The 20,149-nt window shown below is 41.6% G+C and overlaps 1 protein-coding gene across 3 annotated transcripts; it reads right to left on the bottom strand.

Annotated features, from left to right (window-relative positions):
• Positions 1-47: 47 nt before the first annotated feature.
• On the bottom strand, positions 48-18,326 carry rpap1 (RNA polymerase II associated protein 1). Of its 3 annotated transcripts, none has more exons than XM_085391539.1 (28): positions 18,197-18,326; positions 17,675-17,819; positions 13,557-13,751; positions 13,291-13,439; positions 13,078-13,170; positions 12,758-12,878; positions 12,434-12,601; positions 12,040-12,267; positions 11,221-11,336; positions 11,027-11,125; positions 10,460-10,561; positions 10,191-10,358; positions 9,627-9,806; positions 9,404-9,538; positions 9,156-9,314; positions 8,587-8,744; positions 8,075-8,245; positions 7,780-7,975; positions 7,404-7,513; positions 6,851-7,046; positions 5,901-6,047; positions 5,471-5,613; positions 4,733-5,165; positions 3,327-3,445; positions 3,019-3,250; positions 2,744-2,920; positions 2,210-2,266; positions 48-669 (listed from the first exon to the last, which is right to left on the bottom strand). In XM_085391539.1, the coding sequence occupies exons 1-28, from the start codon at positions 18,212-18,214 to the stop codon at positions 520-522; spliced, it is 4,365 nt and encodes a 1,454-aa protein (XP_085247665.1). In that variant the 5' UTR covers positions 18,215-18,326; the 3' UTR covers positions 48-519. The 3 variants fall into 3 exon arrangements, with proteins under 3 accessions (XP_085247665.1, XP_085247666.1, XP_085247667.1); XM_085391540.1 differs by having other exon boundaries at positions 12,434-12,598; XM_085391541.1 differs by lacking the exons at positions 17,675-17,819; positions 18,197-18,326 and adding an exon at positions 14,511-14,620.
• Between the last annotated feature and the right edge of the window lie 1,823 nt (positions 18,327-20,149).

Below are 20,149 nucleotides of genomic sequence, written 5' to 3'. Positions count from 1 at the left end.
ACAGGATGTTTCACAAACATACTAATATTAAGGTAAAAATTTCAGAGCTCAGGTTTAATGGGATAAAAGGTTACACATCATATTTTATTCAAACATCAGTTTTATTTACAATCATTTCAGGCACTAGTGAAGCAGGAAGAACTGCCCTGCCATATTTTTTTAAGAACCTGGAACACATGGTGGCATTTTTTGCAAATATACAAACATATTAGTAACAAAACAGGAAGAAAACATTTGACATTTTTATTTAAACTTTGGCCTCAATGTAATAATTTTCAGAGAATTTCCGGTGAGAGCCTCATCAGGCTACCATAAGCACTAGAAACTGAGTCTAACTCAGCTTTAGTTTAAAGAAAAAAGGGCCACAGAAACAACTACATGTGACATTGTTAGGCCTTGAAATGAACATCTCGCTGTGGTGCAGCACCTTCTGCTTTCATAATACCGCATCTCGCCTCTGCCTAGCCTATTTTGAGAATACAACCCTGTTATTTTTCTTCAGGTTTTTTATCACTCTTTTCAGTCTCCTTTGTCAACACTGCTCTCCTGCAGTCCCAGGACTCTCTCCAAACGTTTGGCCCTAATGGGAGGCAACTGTTCGTACATGTCGAAGCCGAGCTGTAAGTGATGCTGGGGCAGACGGAAGAGCAGCAAGTGACTCCTCAACACCTGGAAATGAGAGAATGACAGTGAGAAAGATGTGAGAGGAGCAGCAGGAGTGATTGTGTGAACCAGATATTCCCAACAAGACATGCTTGTGCCCCATGTGGACCCTGCTGTTACCAGGGGGGATAGAGACACCAGCTGAGGTTAAACACACGCGTTTCCTTTTTCATACTGACTGTTACACACTATGTGATTTAACCGGACCTGGTGTTTACATGCTAGGCTGGACGTGCACTTAATCAGAACAGTATGAAATGTGCACAAGTGACAGCTCCTCGCATGCCTCTGCCTCAATGACCATCTTTCATTGATCACCTCCCTGAAGATGGATTTCTGTCGTCAATGAAGTGCAGCACTTCCCGTTACGGAAATAAAAGTACTTATTAACAACATACTCTCCCCCGAAAATCAGGGCCTTGTTCCAGAAAGCAGCTTTAGTAGAATTTGTTCACCCTGAGATGACGAGCTCAGTGAGTTTTCTGTTCCATGATGAGGGCTAACTGAACCCAACCTGCTCCCTGCCACATTTCTGAAACAAACGCTGATTCCTCTCCTCCTGCTGCTCCTGAACCCGCTGCCTGACACGTAGTTTGATTTAGTCGTTCATGTAAATACGTCAAAGCCCATATTTGCACTAGTTTAAAAATATAAAATCCCCACTTGACAGTAGGAAACAGACAGCGATCACTGCACACTCTGAATATTATCAGTTTAAAACAATAAATCTTTAAGCTTTTGACCTTTCAAGCCAAGAAGAACTAAATATTTGCCCCCATTGAGCTCCACAAACGTGCAAAACTAAGTGATTCAAAATTCAAAACCTACTACGTTTCAAAATATAACTCCAGGACATGCAGGCCTATAATGAAACAGTGTTTTGCAAATGCACTCAACTGAAGTGAGGCCACTACTTAAAACCTGGATTTAAAGAACTAATGTACTTTTCACTATTTCTATCATACATATAAACCTTTTAAAATATCCATGCTCACAGTGAGGTCACCGTATGTGAGCTGAAAGCTCAGACTTCATAATGTTCTAAACAATCGGCTTCAGACAGTTTTCTAATTTGGTCTCATAAGAGCTCTGGCTTTGAGCACAGAAGTCCTACCAATCTGCTGTTTACATCTTTTGTTTGTGAGCAGCAGCCACTCAGAAGAAAGCTGGATTAAATGGATGGAAGGAGGAAGGAGAGAGCTAAAAGAGGAACTAAAGTGGCTGCGCAAAAGCCCAGTACAAAATAAATAAGGATTATTTTGTATTGTGAGTCACACAAATCTACTCCAGTACAGTCCAAGAATAGAAATGTGGAGCTAGGACTGAGCACAATAGCTCCACTTTGAGAAAACAAAAGTATTAAGACATTATGGTGTTAAAGCACGCAATGAAAACAGTGAGAGTTTAGCAAGACTGTAATAACTAAATCATCAAGAAGCAGAGAGGCAAGGGGGGAGAATGAGTAATCAATGAACACAGCATGTAAAGACCAGAGGCAGAAAGAGAGCAGGAAAACTACCAGTGCATGCTAAAAGGAGAGGAGTACCTCGTCAGTCAGGTAGTAGATCTTCCTCAACATACTGTGTCGAGCGGTTTCAACCTCCTGGAAAAGAACAAGGGAATTAAAGATCAAAGCCTGGCTCGTGCACTTTATGTCTCCGTGTTTAATGCTGCTCCACTGCACGTATGAATGTTTTCAGCTTCACCCCTCTAAAATAATGCCTTTGTGAATTGAGCAAATATGATGTGTTTCTCATTTTAACTTCAAACGCTTGCAGCCAATTCAAAGTTACAAACCCATGAATAAATAGAAATAATATGAGGACTGGTTTTGTGCATTTGTCAAATTGTCAAGACTTTCACCCAACAAGCTCCTTTTTGATCCAAAAATGTACAAAAGCAGATGTAGAAGCTGTTCCCACAAACCCAGGGTCTATTCAGAGCAGCTGCAGGACATGTGGCAGCCGGGTTTAGCTTTCACTGCCATTGATACAAAGGACAATCTTAATATGAATGCACACCTAAAACATTCAGATAAAGCAGAGCAACTCAGTGCTCAGTGTGTCAAGTGTTGCTGTACCTGTGCAGCAGCATCCTGAGAGAAGATGAAGGAGTTCACGTGAGACAAAGCAGCCACATATAAGACAGGACACCAGGAGCGCTTCAAAGTCCCAGTTACCAAAGAGCGGAAGTAGAGACGGAGGAGAGGGAGGGAATCTTCAGGTGGGGAGGTGAACCTCTCGATAGGAATGGACAGCTTCAAATGACAAGACAGACATATAAACAATAAATAACTTATTATAACAGGAAGTGGAAAAATCACTTCAACAGAGATCATTACGCCATCATCGTTACCTGTTCTAGAGTGACCCCCAGAGACCTCAGCATCCCCACGTGCTCGCCAAACACCGCCAGCCTCATGGTGGTGCTGTACCTCCTCTGCAGGGGCAAGAGGACCCAGCAACCAAACAGCCGGTCTCCAAAAGACACAGCTTCATACTGGGACACAAGGGCTGAATACAAGTCCTGGAATGAGGCCAGACCTGGAGGAGGGACGTTCAGGTCCAAAGAGTCCAGCTTGGTGCTCCTGAAAATGAAGGGTCACTGTTAACTTTTAGAGATTAGTTGGTGTAAAAGAAAAAGCTAAATGTGTCATATCAGACCTGGTGAGCAGTCTGAACAGACCCCAGGTCAGCCTCTGAACGGGTCTCTCCAGGAACAAGTCACTGGAACAGAGGAACACACAGGACAGGCGGGCGAACTTGGCGACAGGGAGGACCACCTACAGCATGACACAGAAGCAATCAATTTATGTGATAAGGAAACAGATCTACAGAAGAAACATCTGAAGGGTGTAGGTTTTCTTTGTAACTCCATTGCATGTACAAAGTACTTCTCTATGAAAATTGTGAACTATCTTAAAATATATGTGAACTATATTTTAAGACTAGCACTAATAAACTGACAAATAATTGACATTTGATTTACTGTGAAAGGAGAATATGAAGTAAAAGTTATAGATTTTGGATAACTGCGCCTGCTAGTCACCTAACACAGCAAGCACGTCAGACATCCTACATCAGTTTCTATAGAGTAAAACAAGCACATACCAAAAGAAGTCACATATTCAGACACTCGGTGACTCCAGAATGAATACAGCGAACGTTTATCATGGCCTCTAACTCTGCCTTCCCCTCTCTACTACCCCTCTGCCTCTTTCTAAAGTGTTACTATGACAGCATCTCACTATCTCACGCACAAAAAAATTAGTGTGCTTGTTTGTCTCTGTCCATAAACTCCTCCCACACCATCTGGAGTTGAGCAACCAAACTTGGTATACAGGTGCATTTGTGGCGCTTGAAGGTTCCTATCTATATCATATATTAAAGGTGTCATTATGTTGCTTAGCAACTGCCTAGCAATGAACTGAAATGGCCTATATTTAGCAATTATGGACCTGTAACAACTTATAAAAGCTTCATATCATTTTTATTTCCTGAAAATAACTAATTTATATACAAAAAAGTTGAACTATGCATGATACATTACGCCACCATCACGCTGCCTGGCAACCAACTAGTAACAGACTAACAGGACGTGTTTTTAGCCTCGATGGACCTGCAACCTCTTATGAAGGCATCCTTCTGTTTTCATTTCATGACAATAACATCTGTGTTATATGACCAGAAGTTGCATCATACAAGCCTCACATAAAAGCCAAAATGGCACGAGCTAAACGACAAACAACAGCATCTACCACATCTATGTTTTCATTTTTTAAATGTGATTAAGTACATCAGTTTGCCAAACAGGCCAAACAATTCAGTAGTATGTGCATGTACTAGTTATATTATTATATAATGGATCAGTTCTGCTGTTACTGATATACATTTTGTTGGCTGACATGGAATATATAACACTTTTCCATTTATATGTACAACAACCCCACAAAATTGCCTATTAATTAAATGTGTTAATAATCAGATTTCTATGTGGTCTCCGCTGAGACTTGACACCAAAGCCCTCTGAGAAAATTCAGACGGGCAACTGACTTGACTTGTTTGAATACCTTTAGCGCTTCCTCCCTCCAGACCTCCAGCAGCAGCAACCACTGCAGACAGTGAGTCACAGCCTGCAGAGCCCCCTGAGGAAGCTCCTCCACTGCCAGCCCTCCACCATCAGACACCCCCGATTGCTCATACAGGCTGAGAAGTGGAAGGAAAGGCCAATCAGATGGCAGGATGGGACCGGTGAGCTCTGGCAAGAGATGACTTTTGATCCAGGGGTTGTGGCCCAGGAGAGCATCTCTGGACACTATTACAGACGACTCCAGGTGGGCCAGGTGAGTGAGGAAGCAACCTCGTATGGATGGCAGCTGGACACAGGCTTCTCTCAGGAGAGCCCCGACAGTCTGGAGAGAGGGAGAGGTGTCCTTTTGTGTTTCCTCATGAAGCTTCAGCTCCCCCAGCTCCACAGCCTCAGGTCCTCCGCTGTGTCCTTCTCTGGAAATCAAAGAAATAGACATAAACACCCTGATAATTTAATAAGCGAAGAAACAGAACGAGAAATTTTTGATGGAAATGGGTCATTTGTTAATTTAATCTTATTTCAAAGAAATTAAATTTTATATATAATGTCGTTAGCAAAATTAGAGGACAACCATCAGTCACATTTTTGAGGCACTAATTTAAACATCGATTTAGACAAACTATCAAAACAAAAAGTAATTATAAAAATTCAGGCACTTTAGAGTAATATTGTAGGTGCTTCACTTATCTCAGATTAAACTGATTAAAGGTAAACATACGATATAAAGTCCTTGCTGAAGACAATGGTGGAGAGCAGTTCATGTACCAGGTATTCACTGCCTGGCAATAACCAAGGCAGTACAACTAGCGCCACCTGGTGGTAAAGTGAGGCATGTTTTGCTATTTCTGAGTCGAGGGGAACCTGAGAGAGGTAAAACAGAGGGGAAAAAATAACATGATTAGGTTAAAATAAATAATTAAACATCAACAAGTGAGCAGATAAAATCTGATCTTATGCTCAAAACACCAAAATCAAGTAGAAAAGGGCTGCACCCATTTTCATTCCATACAAGGCAAAAATAAATGAACTAGCCAGGAATCATACAAGCTGCGGCATAAGAAGGAAACTAAAGCCTGAAAGAAAAATGGTTTAAAATACTGTATAACATGGCTAAACTGAGCTCAACATTAAAGATGGAGTGGACGTACCAGTCTGTGAGCCAGTCGCAGCAGCAGGTAGAGGAGGTGGTGTTCGTGACGTAGAAGCCAAGCCTTGGTGTGAGACAGGCTGGGTGTAGCCTGACTGCAGCTGCGCAGGTAACCAGTCACAGGCTCCGACAGAAGCAGTCCGGTGAACTAGTGAGTGAGAGCGGGGACATCTAAATATACGATCAGCCAATCACATGGCAGCATTTAGGCACGACGTTGAGGTCAAGACGACCTCTTAAAATTCAAGCTGAGCATCAGAATGACACGGCATGGCCGTTACTGCCAGATGGATGCATACATTTAAAGCATGCAGAAGAGCATCTCTCAGTGCACAACATATCGAGCCTCGAAGCCTGTCAGCTAAGAAGAGAAAATTAACACTACAAGCCATGTGGACTCACCACAACTGAACAAAAGATTAGAAAACAATAAGTCTTGATTTCTGCTGCGACATTCAGTCAGAATTTGAAATAAAAACCTAAATCATGGATCCATCCTGCCTTGTATCAATGACTCAGGGTGGTGATAGTGGGCCCCTTAGTATCAGCTGAGCTCACTGTACTCAGATGACCTCCATAGTTAGCGGATCCTAATCCAATAGAGCAGCTATGGGATGTGGTCATCATGTTCAGCCAAAAAATGTGTGTGATGCTATCATGTCAATATTTACCAAAACCTTAGAGGAATGTTTCCAGCACCTCGTTGAATCATTGCCACAAACAATTAAGGCAAAAGTTCTGAAGGCAAAAAGGGAATCTAACCTCATACTACAAAGGTGTACCTAACAATGTGCCCCAGAGTGCAAAGAGTACCCATACCTTCATTACAAGGAGAGTCCACATGCTTTACTCATTAGTTCTATGTTTTGGTTGGACATAAACGAAGCAGAAAATGTATAAAACCAGCAAACAACAACAAAATAAAAACACCCCAAGGACAGTCAGTCCTACCTTGCTGCTGAGGCCTTTATGGATCCCTGTGATCGTCTCCAATAGGAGCCCCAGTCCAGTCAGAAGAGGGAAAGGGGAGCTGGGAGCAACCAGCCCCGGACGATTCCTCCATCCCATGCACGCCAATCCAGGGAGGTTATTAGTGATTTCTGGGCCCAGAGGTATAGCCTGAGCATTACACACTACAGAGGAAGACCTGGTGTGGAAAAAAACATTAAACTGTGCTGTTATAATGTGTATGTGTTAGTCCCCATAGGGAAATAGTTCCTCTGCATTTAACCCATTCACCCAGTGAAGCAGTGGGCAGCCACCAATGCAGCGCCTGGGGAGCAGTGTGCAGGGACGGTACCTTGCTCAGGGGTACCTCAGGGTAGCCGTTCAGTGGAGTCGAACCCCCGACCTTCCAATCATGGGGCCACCACTCTACCTACTGAGCTATCCCTGCCCAACTTTTGTTTTTTTTTTTTAAATAATAATGAATGATGTTAAAGGTTCAACTCAAACACAAATTTTGTGGAAAAAAGGCTAAATTGCCATCTGTTTTCAGACATACTTGAGATTCTTTATCAGGCCTTGCACAACACTGTGAGACATCAGAGGGAGAAGAGCATCAGATGTCAGCAGCTCGAGCTCTTGAAGAGTCTCCACGGGCTTGAAACAGTTCTGTGGAGCAACATGTTCATCAGTTTCAAGGAATTTGAGACGTAAACAGCGAACAAGATAATCCTCAAGTTCCTCTTTGTCACATGTAGCGCACAACAGGACATAATTAGCTGCATTCTCACTGTTGCTTAAACTGAGCGTGCAGAAGGAAGGATACACGATGACCACTCGCCAGCTGGGAAATCACATGACATCAAATTTTAACTTAGCATAAGTAACAATAAATATGAAACATCTCATTTATGGAAGGGAAAGGCAGGAAATACCTGTCTGGAGAGCTGATGGTAGTACGCTTCTAGGTAAACAAGGTAAACTGGTATCAGAGTGAGGCTGCCGTCTTTCTGAAGTGGATCATCGAGGTTCTTAATAAAACCCTTCAAATGCCCCATTAAGGATGTCTGCAACCCTGTGACATGACCCCAAGATACAGGAGGAGGGGGAGGGCACTCTTCTCCACCGGAGCTGCAGTGAAAGCAGAGGAAGTGACATGTAAGATCAGAGCGTTCAAGCCAACACTGCTTCCTCCAGATTCTCTAGCAGAATGGCTTCATTGATCTGTACCTGACCATCCCAGCCTGGAGCTCCTGATGGCAGCCAGCTGTGTGTGTAACTTGCGTGAGCAGAGAAAGCAGAGCCAAAAACCGCTGGAGCTGCAGAGGTTGCAGAGGATCTGAGGCAGGTGGAAGTCTGTGAACAGACTGCAGTGCTGTCACTAAGGCTGGATACAGGTCTCTGTGGGAAAACACAGCAAATCAAAGCAATTAAATACTCACTGTGAGTGAAGAGGAGAGCCTGGCTCTTACGTTTGGACAGAGCGCGAAGGGAGCCACATACAATATAAACTGGTAAGGGACCCTTTATCTAGCAGGCTGTTGGCTCATCATAAAGTAAATGTGCAAATTCCTGATAGAATCATTTGCAAATTTTCTATCTCAGTGTAGATACAGACATTAATTGTTTACATTTGATTCTATTTTCTCACTAGTGCATCAACATAGCAACATTTTTTTAAATATGACAAATATAACTGTGTTAAGAACTGTGGCAGTAATCGCTCTCACATTATAACTTACATGTATAATTTGCACGCCTGTCCATAGCCGGCTGCTACGGCCCACAGCCTGTAGGCCTCTGTGGTGATCCTGAGGGACTCGGTCGGCTCCAGCAGCAGCTCGTTGGGCTCTGCACTCAGGAGATGAGACAATCGTTCACTCGCTCCCAGAGAGTTTAACTGGAAAGGCCAAAAAAGAAGGCACAACACCGATTACCCTTCTTTCCAGCGGTCTCCACAGAGGATGTTTATTTGGCACAGATTTTACACCTTTCTGATGCAACCCTCCCATTTATCCTGGTTAGGACTGGTACTAGGAGCACACTAGCTTATAACCACTGGTCTCAAACCAGGGATCTTTTGAGTGCAAGCCAAATGTGTTTTCCCACTACAGTACACCGATGAGCCTCCAAAAACATGTTTGCTACTAATATTAAAAACAGGAATACATCATAAGTAACGCTAAACACTGTTTTTATAGCTTTTGTCTTAAAAGTCGGCCCCTGGACTGGCAGCTTGCAGAATCAATGCATTATAAATCTTATTACTCGAGTATCTTTGCAGTTAAAAAATTACACTTATTGATTTTACCAGTCTTGCACAGGCATGTCTGCCAGAGGTAGCCAAAACTCTTAGAAGCTTCATTGCGCTGGAAAGTGGAAGTCCATAAATGGACTGAGATGATGGTGACCAGGAAGTGGGAAGAAACTCTGACATTACTGTCTCCATCAGACGAGGACAATCCAACACCTGAGAATGGGATACACCAAGAGGTATTTCAGCTATGAAGGACTTTGAGTTTAAAGACTTCTCAGTTGTTAAAAAGTTGCTGTTGTTACCTGCGTAGCAGATGAGGAGGAATGCCTAGTAATGCGAGTCAGGATCTCCAGGACATCCTGAACCACCCGAGGTGACGGCCGGACCACCTCGAGAATGTAACGCAGCCTGGGGAGCAGTTTCATTTTTAACAAACCCTGAAATCAGAAACCTTTGATCAGTTTCCATCCACAGGTCACGAAGGCAACATGTAGAATGCAAAAAAAGGGATATTGAGATCTTCACCTTGACAGCATCCTGTCTGGCCACTTCATGATCGCTCTTCCTCTCTTCTTTCTCCTTGGCCGTCTCCTTCATACTTTCATCCAGCCCTTCATCCTCCTCATCTTCTTCCTCCTGAGCAGATGGCAGCAGGGGGAAGGAAGCCAGACCGCAAAACCAGGAAAAAGTGCAGTCCAGACACTCCTGAGTGAGGGAACTCATTTGTAAGAGGAACTTGACTGGGGTTTCAGACACTTGTACTCATTTACAGTAAAGGAACAGTGTATTCTATTCTATTCAGCTGATGTGTTTTAAAAGATATTATCCGATAATGAGTCAATGCTGTGCTGTTTATGCACAAATCATCGAAATAAAGCTTTGAGTTTTACATGATATAGTTCTTTCTTTATATTAGTCCTCAGTATGAGGACAAATTTCTGTGATATTTGTATTTATTTATTTGCTTTTTTCAAATAGTGCATATAGAAAATTACAAAGAGTAAATTAGTGCAGGTTAAACAATTATTATTATTATTATTTTTATTATATTACTATTGCAATATTTGGCTTTATGCTTTATAATCTTACTTCATCTTCTGCACACACAAGCAGTGCTTTAAGAGCGTGCACAGCTGCAGACATCACTCCCTCCACGCTATCGTCCAATGCAAAGCGGAGCAGAAAGAGCAGGCCGGCGTCGAGCAGAGTAGACGTCACGCTGCCTTTCAGAACTGACACGTATTCCCCAGCACACGCCTGCAAAAAAAAAAAGAAGAAGAAGAAAAAAATCCAGCAACATGACAGAGGCATGCTTCTTAAAGCTAAGAGTGGAACTTCATGCGTCTAGGTTCTGGTACCTTTGAGAGGATGTTCGCCAGAGTGCTGAGCGACAGCGTCCTCTGCTGGATGACCTGACTCCGAGACAGCAGGAAGAGTTCCTGCAGGGAATAACCTGCCCGCTGGGGACAAATGTCAAGATGAGATCTCATGATAAGAGTTTATACATTTTTACAGGTGCAGATATGAGAAGAACTGAATTTAAATGAATGAGAAAGAAATTGAGTCTGATGGGATCAATCAGACTGAATAATAACAGAGAAAACTTACAGATAAATGGTGAATGGATCGGTACTTATTAGTGCTTTTCTACTCTTACTGAGCTCTCAAAGTGTGTTTCACTACAAACCTCAATCTTATTTAAATCCTCTGCAGTCTTGTTTTTGTACTTCAGTAAAAAAACATGACATAAACTTAAAATTAAGCCACAGGTTGTGATATTTAATCTACACGCACAATCCAGTAGGTTCTACTGTGTTCTACCAAGGAGTCAACTGGAACTTGACATTGTTGTCATTTTATAAAAGCATCACTCCAATTTTAAGGAGGTAAAGTTGTCTTTTTGTTGTGACTTTGTGCTGACTGACCTCAGGCTCCTCTCCATGGTGGTGGAGGCCCAGGTGCGTTGGCAGATCCTCAGTGGGCGGAATTAAAGTCCCCGCGAAGTCAAAACGAGCCTGCATGGCCTATCAGGACACACAAAAACAACGGAAAGTGTTGAATAAAATACAGAATTTTAACTAGATCTTTCATTACTTGCAAGTCAAATACCAGATCTTACTTTCTTGGTTCCTTTCCTTCTGGGTTCAGGCAAGTCTCTCAACCACTCCAACTTCTCCGGCTCCAGCTTATCCATGTGGACCCATTCCTTCTGAGGCTTCACTGGCAGATCCTCCTCTGTATTCACAGACGCATCCATTGTGGTAAAAACAGCGTAGCATTGTAAATGAAAATGACAATTAGTTAGCCAAAAACAACTTCTCCAAACAATTTTAGAAGCTGCATCTGCTGCAAAAACCTCAGCACTCATTAAACGTGACTAGAAGCTTAAACAATCTGGCTATTAATTGTAGCCAATGCAAGCGGGACAGAATAGCATAATGAAGTTCTAACTTTTTGGGGGGTTCGTGTGATGTATAAGCAACAAATTAAGGGGTGAAGTTGATTTTTGCATTTTCTGAAATAAAACTTCAAAGAGAGGCTTCTATCACTCCAAATGGAGATATGAATCAGTTTTAGCCATGCAGCAACTACATCTGACATTAAGTTACACAGTGAGAGGATGGACAAGTACGAGAGCGGAAAAGCGTGCAGAAATGAGAAGAAGATATTTGACCGGGAAGTGAGGGAATGCTGGTTAACAGCTAAGTGTCATCGTCTCTTTAAAAAGTGGATAAAATTGGTCTCCTTAAGCAAATTTAAGATCTCAGAAATGAGGATTCAATCTTACCAGGAAAGCAGGCACAGGAACAATGTGAAAGTGTGCTATTGCATAGGCACACTTAATAACAACATCATCCACATATATTAGAATCTAACTTTCATCTTAATCACCAGCAGCAGAGAGCAGAAACTGGTGTTGAATTTGAATAAATCATACCCGTCACAGCAGGTGGTGGCGCTGACAGCTCCTCCTCCTCTCCTTCCATCTTCACCTCTTGGGGTTTCTGACACAACACTGCAGCACTGCAGGAGCCTGACTCTCTGCTCACATCCTGAACTGGAGGATCTTCTGTGCCACTTTTGTCCTTGGGGTGTTTGGATGGGGAGGGAAAGGATGAGACGCTCTGTGCTTTGCGAGATCTAACAAAGTCCACCAGTCTAGGATCTGAGAAGCAAAAATAACTGCATTACATGCTGTACAGAAATGGTGATAAAAAAAAGTGTGATGTACGTGACTAGTACATCTAAATGGATAGAAAATCCACCCCATCACATCTTAATTATAACGTGCATTATAAAGAAAAGATCCTGCCGACAACATCAATGCCTACCGAGCTGAAACAAGAGCTTCTTCTGCTCCTCGAGTATCTCAGACTGGGACATGGCTTGGAGCTTGGCCTGGTTTTCCATGTGGATCCTCATGGTCTCTCCTGAGCTATCGGGACCCTGAAGCCCCTGCCCGGACACCAACCTGGGACTGGAGACTGCTGCTGGTTCTACTGAACAGAGAGACGAAGAGGATGGTATAGAAGGGAGGAAAAATATTTTTCAGAAAGTGTTACTACTGCTGAAAATATGTAATTCCTAAATTCTTCGAAAACACACAAATAAACTGAGACCTGTGTTGCATTTGTGATATTAATGGTTAACCCCACCTGCAGCATCACACTGATCTGTATCCATAGTAGTTTCTGGGGTCTTGCACTCTTTTAGTTTCTGGGCAGCAATCTGACGAGCAAAGATGCTCTTCTTTCCTCCAGCTGATGACAGAGGTGCCTGCAGGGAGGGAACAAAAAAAAAACAAAACAAAAAAACCAGGATTATTTCACACGACACCAAATGAATGCAAAAATAGCATGCCATCGTACGAAGAGGGGGTGACTTACTGCAATAAATATAATAACTGATTATGAATCTATAGTGGCTGATAAGAAATTTTAAAATTTAAAGAAGAGATAATATTATTGACCTTTACCTGATTGCTGGTTTCTGAGCGGTGCAGCACTTTGGGGAAAGCCATGCCTGTAAATGCTGGTAGAGATATTGGAGTGGAGCTGGTATCTCTCTCCTTGACACAAAAAAAATACACATACGTAAAATAAATAACTAAAAGAATCCCAAACTATGGATACACCAAGCAAGACATTAAACAAGTCTAACTGAGAACAGACAAGAAGCTTCCACTTACAACAATTCTGGAGAGAACGGCACTGATGTGAGTGTCGTGTCTGTCCAGCCTTTCCTCGGCATCCTCATCCTCAAAGGTGACACGACTCGCTTTAAAGCGAGACTTCTTAGGAGGGGCTGGGGTCAGAGAAGGGAGCTGATCTGGAAGATCTGCATTTAAGAGAACAGCTGAGCTTTAGTTACTTACACAAGAGACCCCAAAAAGTTAAAATCAGACAAGTTTTAAAACACAATATGCTCTTGTGAAAAATCTGTGTCATCTGTAACCTTCAATGGTGACCACATCCCTCTGGCTCCCTTCATTCTCCCCACTCCGCCCTTCTCCCTCTCCAGCTTCTCCTCTCCTCTTGTCAGGGCGGCGGACAACACTGGCGGCGGAGGGAGCGCCTGAAGTGAGAAAGTGCTCCTGCTCTCTCAGGAGGTCTGCCTCTGAGTCAGTTGGCTTGGGACGCCGCAACATTGCTGTTAAGGACACAAAGAGGACATTAAACATAGGCATCTTGGGAATATTTTAACAGCAAAACAAGCCTTTGTAGCCACAGCTGGTCTGCATGTTGTTACGCAAAGCCTATGTTATCTTATATTACAACAGTCTTTCAATTTCCTACTTACTTTAGGGAATTTTATAAACAAAAATATATTTAAGTTTGAGTAAACTTCACGTAAAAAAAATGTTTAATGATATTGTTAATAATACCATTTTTAATATGCAGGGAAAACCCTGACTTTATCCCAGCCCATCACCTTCCAACACCTAATCCTAACACAAGTCTTATTAATAGACGCATCTGTTGTGTCAGGCTGTTTCATTGCTGTGTTTATCTGAGACTCAGGTTCGTCAGGTTGGAAACTACAAATACAATCTGTGGTTGGAGATCATAGTCAGTGGAATTTGACAGTGTCATGCCCGTAGTGCTAACTAAGCCCATATAAGAGGGCATTAAAGGATAAAAATACACTATCTTCAATTAAGCGTTTAGACATTAATAAATAGTGATTATATGAAAGGAGATGGGGGGGGGGGGGGGGGGGGTTTCATCCATTTTTCACGTGTAGTTAAGTTTACCGCGGATGAATGTAACGTACAGCTGACGCTAGCTTGAATTCCATCACAGTTCCTTTTTATCTGGAGCTAAATTTGTCCAAAACAGTACCAAGGAGTATAAATTTAAACTATCTGTTTTTTGCTATTTGAAAATCTTGATAATAGCGGGAGCTAACCTTCATTTATTAGCTGGACCTTTGAAGAATCCACACAAGACTCTGCAGCTCGCACGGAAGATTTTTGATGTGACACAACAAGGCGGAAGGGGAAAACGTACTCCGGGAACCTTCAAAATAAAAGCCCCATCAGCATTAAAAAGTGCGGAAGACATTTCCTTATTTATTCCTTCCTTCTTCTTCCAAGGCTACTGGGTAATTTGTGGATTGAAAATATAAATTCTAATGAGTTGTTGTGCAAACACTTAACGCGTCTCGGAAACTGAGTTTACAGTGTAAACAATGCATTTGATGTGCAAGCTTTACCTATAAAATCTGACGTTTCTCTTTCCTTTCTTTAGGAACCGGCTTGGCTTCACCATGTCCAAGTTCACGTCAATCATTTGGCCTAAAGTTATTTTATTTGGGGACTCCATCACACAGGTTAGATAGTGTTTACACTTTAATCTATTTTACTATTTGTCTGCTCAATCACTGTCCACTTTGACTGTTAGTGTGGAAATAATTAATCGGTGCTGTTGATTTTTTCAGGTTTCATTTCAACCCAATGGGTGGGGAGCAGAAATTGCCGATAAACTTGCAAGGTGTGTAGTTCCATTTAAATTGCATTCCCTTCATAATAGCTCTGACTTCCAAACAGGTAAAAATACACACTTCTTCTAAGAGAAATTGTGCTTGTGTTATGCAGCAGTTGCTTAATGTGACTGATCTCTGTATCTGCGATTTTATTTTGCCTTTAGAAAATGTGATGTTATAAACAGAGGACTGTCCGGCTATAACTCCAGATGGGGCAAGATTGTTCTTCCTCGCCTCATAAACCCTGAAAATTCAGCAGACAGCAAGATAGAAGCAGTTACCATTTTCTTCGGAGCCAATGACAGTGCATTGGAAGGTACAGCTTCACTGGAGCATGCTCACTCTTGTTATAATTTAACAAATACTTGCACATTTGCAGTGATCTACACCAGGGGTGTCTAACATAAGGCCTGGAGGGCCAGAATCGGCCTGACAGAGATTCCATTCACAGGCCATTTTATTAGGTACGGATTGCTAGTGCCACTTTAGACCACCTTTAGCTTTTAGGCCTGTCTTATTTCTTTATGGCATAGATTCAAGTGCTGGAAACATTTCTCAGAGATTTTTGGCTATGTTGACATGATAGCATCATAGACCTGCTGCACATCCATGATGTGAATCTCATATTCCACCACATTCCAAAGGCCCTCTATCGGTTTGAGATCTGCCGATTGTGGAGGCCATATGAGTTCAGTGAACTCACTGTCATGTTCAACAAGCCAGTTTGAGACAATCTGGGCATTGTGGCGTTCAGTCTGCAGTTTCCTCAGTTTCCTGTTCTTACCGGACAGCAGTTGTACCCGGTGTGGTCTTCTGTTGCTGTAACCCATCCGCTTCAAGGTTCACGCATTCAGAGAGGCTAGTCTGGACAACGTAGTTGTATGCAGGTTGAAAAACTGAGAGCAGCCCATCTATCACCAACAACTATGCCACTTAAATCACTTTTTCTCCTATTTCAATGCTCAGTTTGAACTTCAGCAGGTCATCTTCACCATGTCTACGTGTCTATATGCGCTAAACTGCTGTGATCGGGCGATTAGATATTTGTGTTAACAAACAGGTATACCTAGTGCTGGTCAAGTTACTTGAAAAAAGTAATCAGTACTTAATTACTGATTACTTCCCCCAAAAAGTAATCCCGTTACTTTACTGATTACTTATTTTCAAAGTAATTAATTACTTACTTACTTGCTTACTTTTTAAAAACATGATTTACAACCTGAATAGGTGATAAAGCGATAGATCTCTCAGCCCAATTCTACTTTTTCTACATAATCCATCATACAAAATGTAATCAAATGGAAAAGTCTCTTTTTAAAACTTGTTTTATTAGTTTTAATCTTTTAACTTTATGCATCAAGCAAAAATTAAATTAAATGCAACATTCTCTGACCGGAAGAAATTAGTTTAACATTTAAACCTATTTTCTACACATTCCAGCACATAAAATAAAATATTTTTTGTGTTTACACTCAGTCTTTCAAATAAATGCAAGTGAAACACAGCAGCAAATAAATAAAATCAAAGACTCAGCAGTCCTTTTGCTCTATTTTCACCTGTAAAGCAGGCGGAGGTTTGCCCTGGTGCAGGTGAGCCGCAGCGGTCAGTGGAAGAATCCGCGAGTTTCTCTGTGAATTTCCCGCTCCGTCGTTGCGCACTCGGTGCTTGCTTGGAAGTTTAGGGTTTTTTTCGCTGTAAAAAGAAGTTTTCTTCACACGCAGTGAACAGCGGGCGCTAATGTTTTTGTCACTTTTTACAGAATCAAACTCAAAGTAAGGTCAGTACTTCCGCGCTTTAAACGCTGCACGCTCATACTCTCTCCTGCACTCCATATATTATCTGCACATAGCTGATTGCCACGAACGTCGCACTCGCTTACGTCACTGTCATGACACATTCTTGCAAAAAAAAAAACCACGGTTTTAGTAACGCAGTGTTCCTACGGGAAAGTAACGGTAATCTAATTACTGTTTTTGCAATAGTAATCCCTTACTTTACTCGTTACTTGAAAAAAGTAATCGGATTACAGTAACGCGTTATTGCCCATCTCTGGTGGCCAGTGGGTGTTTATTGGCATCTTGAGAGTTTCCAACAATGTCATGACTGGTAGTCAAGACATCACAGACCATATTGGCTTGGACAGCTGGATTTATTGCTGGATTTTTTTTAAAAAGTCACCGGCTCTCCTCACGGATGAATCCTCATTTCTCCGCTGTTCTTATTATACATTAATGACTGCTGGGAACATTTTTTTTTGTGATGACAAGAGACTGCTGGATGTTTATTATAATGTCTCAATTGCAAGTGCCACAGCCTTAAATGAATTTTTATGACATATTTTTATTAATAAATGTGTCTGTATATTATCATCTCCTTGTTTACAGGTAAGAGCCAGCAGCATGTGCCTGTGCACGAGTATTCTGAGAACCTGAAGGAGATGACCAGGTTTCTGGCCTCTGCTGGCGTAACTGCTGACAGAGTTATATTCATCACACCTCCCCCCTTGCATGAGCCATCTTGGGAGAAGGAGTGCATTCTTAAAGGTAACAGGAGCTTTTCTCCTTCTTCATTCCTGTCATTTTACACACCCAGTCCTACGCAGATCCTGAGCATCCCTTTGCGTCTCCTGCAGGATGTCCTCTCAATCGCCACAACTCTGTAGCGGGGCAGTATGCACAGGCGTGTGTCGAAGCTGCTGGTCAGTGTGGTGTAGACGTCCTGGATCTCTGGACACTCATGCAAAAAGATGGACAGGTGAGGATCAATACTTCTAGCTGCTGTTTGTTGCTGATATTGAGGCTTTTGGCATTCAGGTGCTGCAGTAATCCAATGAGATCCATAACATAAAAAAACAAATGCTTTCTCAAATGAATAACAAACATTTTTTTATTATAATTTCATTATTTTGTCAGATTTTCTGGTATTAAACGGTTAATTTTAATATTGCCAATCAATATTATAATGTATATAATTTTTTATGCACTCACTGTGATTTCCTTTTTTAAAATCTGATATGATCTTGTATTCCTGTATACAGTGTTTCTGTTTTCAGGTCTTTTGGCCTCAGATGTCTTATTTTATCATCTTTTGTACAGGACTACACGGTCTACCTGTCTGATGGGCTGCATCTCTCAGAGAAAGGAAACCAGTTTGTGGCCCAGCATCTGTGGAGGCTGCTGGAGAGCCGTGTGGCTGACCTGCCCTTCATCCTGCCCTACTGGGGAGACGTGGACGCCAAGAGCCCCGAGAGCAGCCTGCTCTGTGATCAGTGAAGGACACTTGTTTCAAGATTGTGCAGAGAGCCTTATAGTAGATTGCATCATGCAACTCAACATGCAACACAACATGCAAAAAGGTTCATAAGAATTAATGTGTCAAATGCTAGAACATGTATGAAAGCACAATAAAGATTTTTACATTTTTTTTTATATTCTGTGGCATGCCTGGATAGAAATCATAGGAAGACTTGTACATAAAAAGCTTCACTTGAGCATCTACTCCCAGCATTTTTACACAAATGTCAAAACTTTCTACTCCTTAAATTTTAAAAACAGGCTTGTTACTTTAGTTTTAACACATTTGATCAGAGTTATTATTTGATGGTGTTGCATGCCTTATTTTTTTCTTTTTTGCAGATGAGCCATTTTAAATAAAGAGGTGGTTTATTTAGTGGACTTTAAACACAGTTTGCTGAGGCATTATGGAGTATATGACACCTTTGGGTGGATCCAGTGGTTGACCCACTGAGACAGACTTTTTAAAAATATATATATATACAGTATATGCAGGCCTTCAAACTGATTCAGCCTGAACAATAAGGCAATCCTAATGGTGTAGCTGGTGATTCCTTTTGGGTTTTGTTTTTTGGCTCAACACCCGATTGTGCAGTTGTCTGTAAGTTGTGGCCTCTATTCTTTAGCATCTAGCTGGCGCTGCAGAAGAAGACCGAGCTTAAAGGGAGTAACGTTGAAAGCTCACTTCTCTCAGAGATGGAGAAAGAAAGGACTGCCCAATGTGATTTAACACATTTTCTTAATAAACTGAAAGTCTAAAGAAAATGTGTTAAATCAGATATTGAATCTGTTTATGATGTAAAATAATGGGGGGGGGGGGGGGGGGGGGGGTCATATTCTGCAACAAAAAAATATGATAATCTGAGCTATGCTAACTTTGTGTTATTTAAATGGTGGATGAAAGAGGTTTGATGGATTTAAAGTAAAGCACTTTGTTGGACAGTAGCTACAGTGTTCATGGGCAGATGTTAATGATCCTTAGATGCATTTGCTGAATTCCACCTTTATACAAACTTGATAGGATTTAGTGTAAAGACGGTATAAACAGTATACTGTAAATGTAGGGGATGGAAATGAGCGAAGACATGAAAATCTGCTTACATCCTGTTGAATTCAGTTGTGCAAATCCACAAAGCGCAGTAAACCTCAGAGTAGGAGTAGGATAGTAGATGCTGCTATAAAACTACTATAAAGATCACAGTGACTTGTGATTCTTTTTCCCCTGCTGATTTTTCGTTTCCTCACCTCCCATATCTCACTTTAACCCAACTGAACTCCGTTTCCTGTTTAGGTGTTGAGGCAACGTCACCCTCTAGAATGTAGGCAACGAAAAAGAAAGCGTTTTTTATAACTGATTCAAGCTGAGTTCATTCATTAGAATAAAAAAATAGGTCTGGTTTGGTTAACTCCTGTGCAGCTTCAAGTATCATTGAGAGGCTAAAGAGATAGACTGCATCATTCCTCATTTACAAAAAAAGATCATTTTATAATATGTATGGTACATACCTTGCTCTGCCCTTGCTTCTGTCTTGATGAGGGAGGATCTCCCATTTTAAAAGCTTTCGATACCAAAATAACAAAACCGTCCTTTAATCTACATTCCAGTTGAACATCTCCTAACCCACCTTTCATTTTACTCTTTAGTAATTTCTATATAAGCTTTTTGTAGATTTGTTATCAGCAGAAAGAATAGCTGCTAGAAGAAGAACTTGGAGAGGACAACAGTTTTAACCATATTAATGCTTTATTATTACTATTATTAGTCTCCCA

This window comes from Rhamphochromis longiceps, linkage group LG19 (assembly GCF_057381845.1).
Source record: "Rhamphochromis longiceps isolate RC_006_pf linkage group LG19, R_longiceps_female_GT1.1, whole genome shotgun sequence".
Taxonomy (NCBI): domain Eukaryota; kingdom Metazoa; phylum Chordata; class Actinopteri; order Cichliformes; family Cichlidae; genus Rhamphochromis; species Rhamphochromis longiceps.
This window is presented reverse-complemented; position numbering and strand designations above follow the sequence as displayed.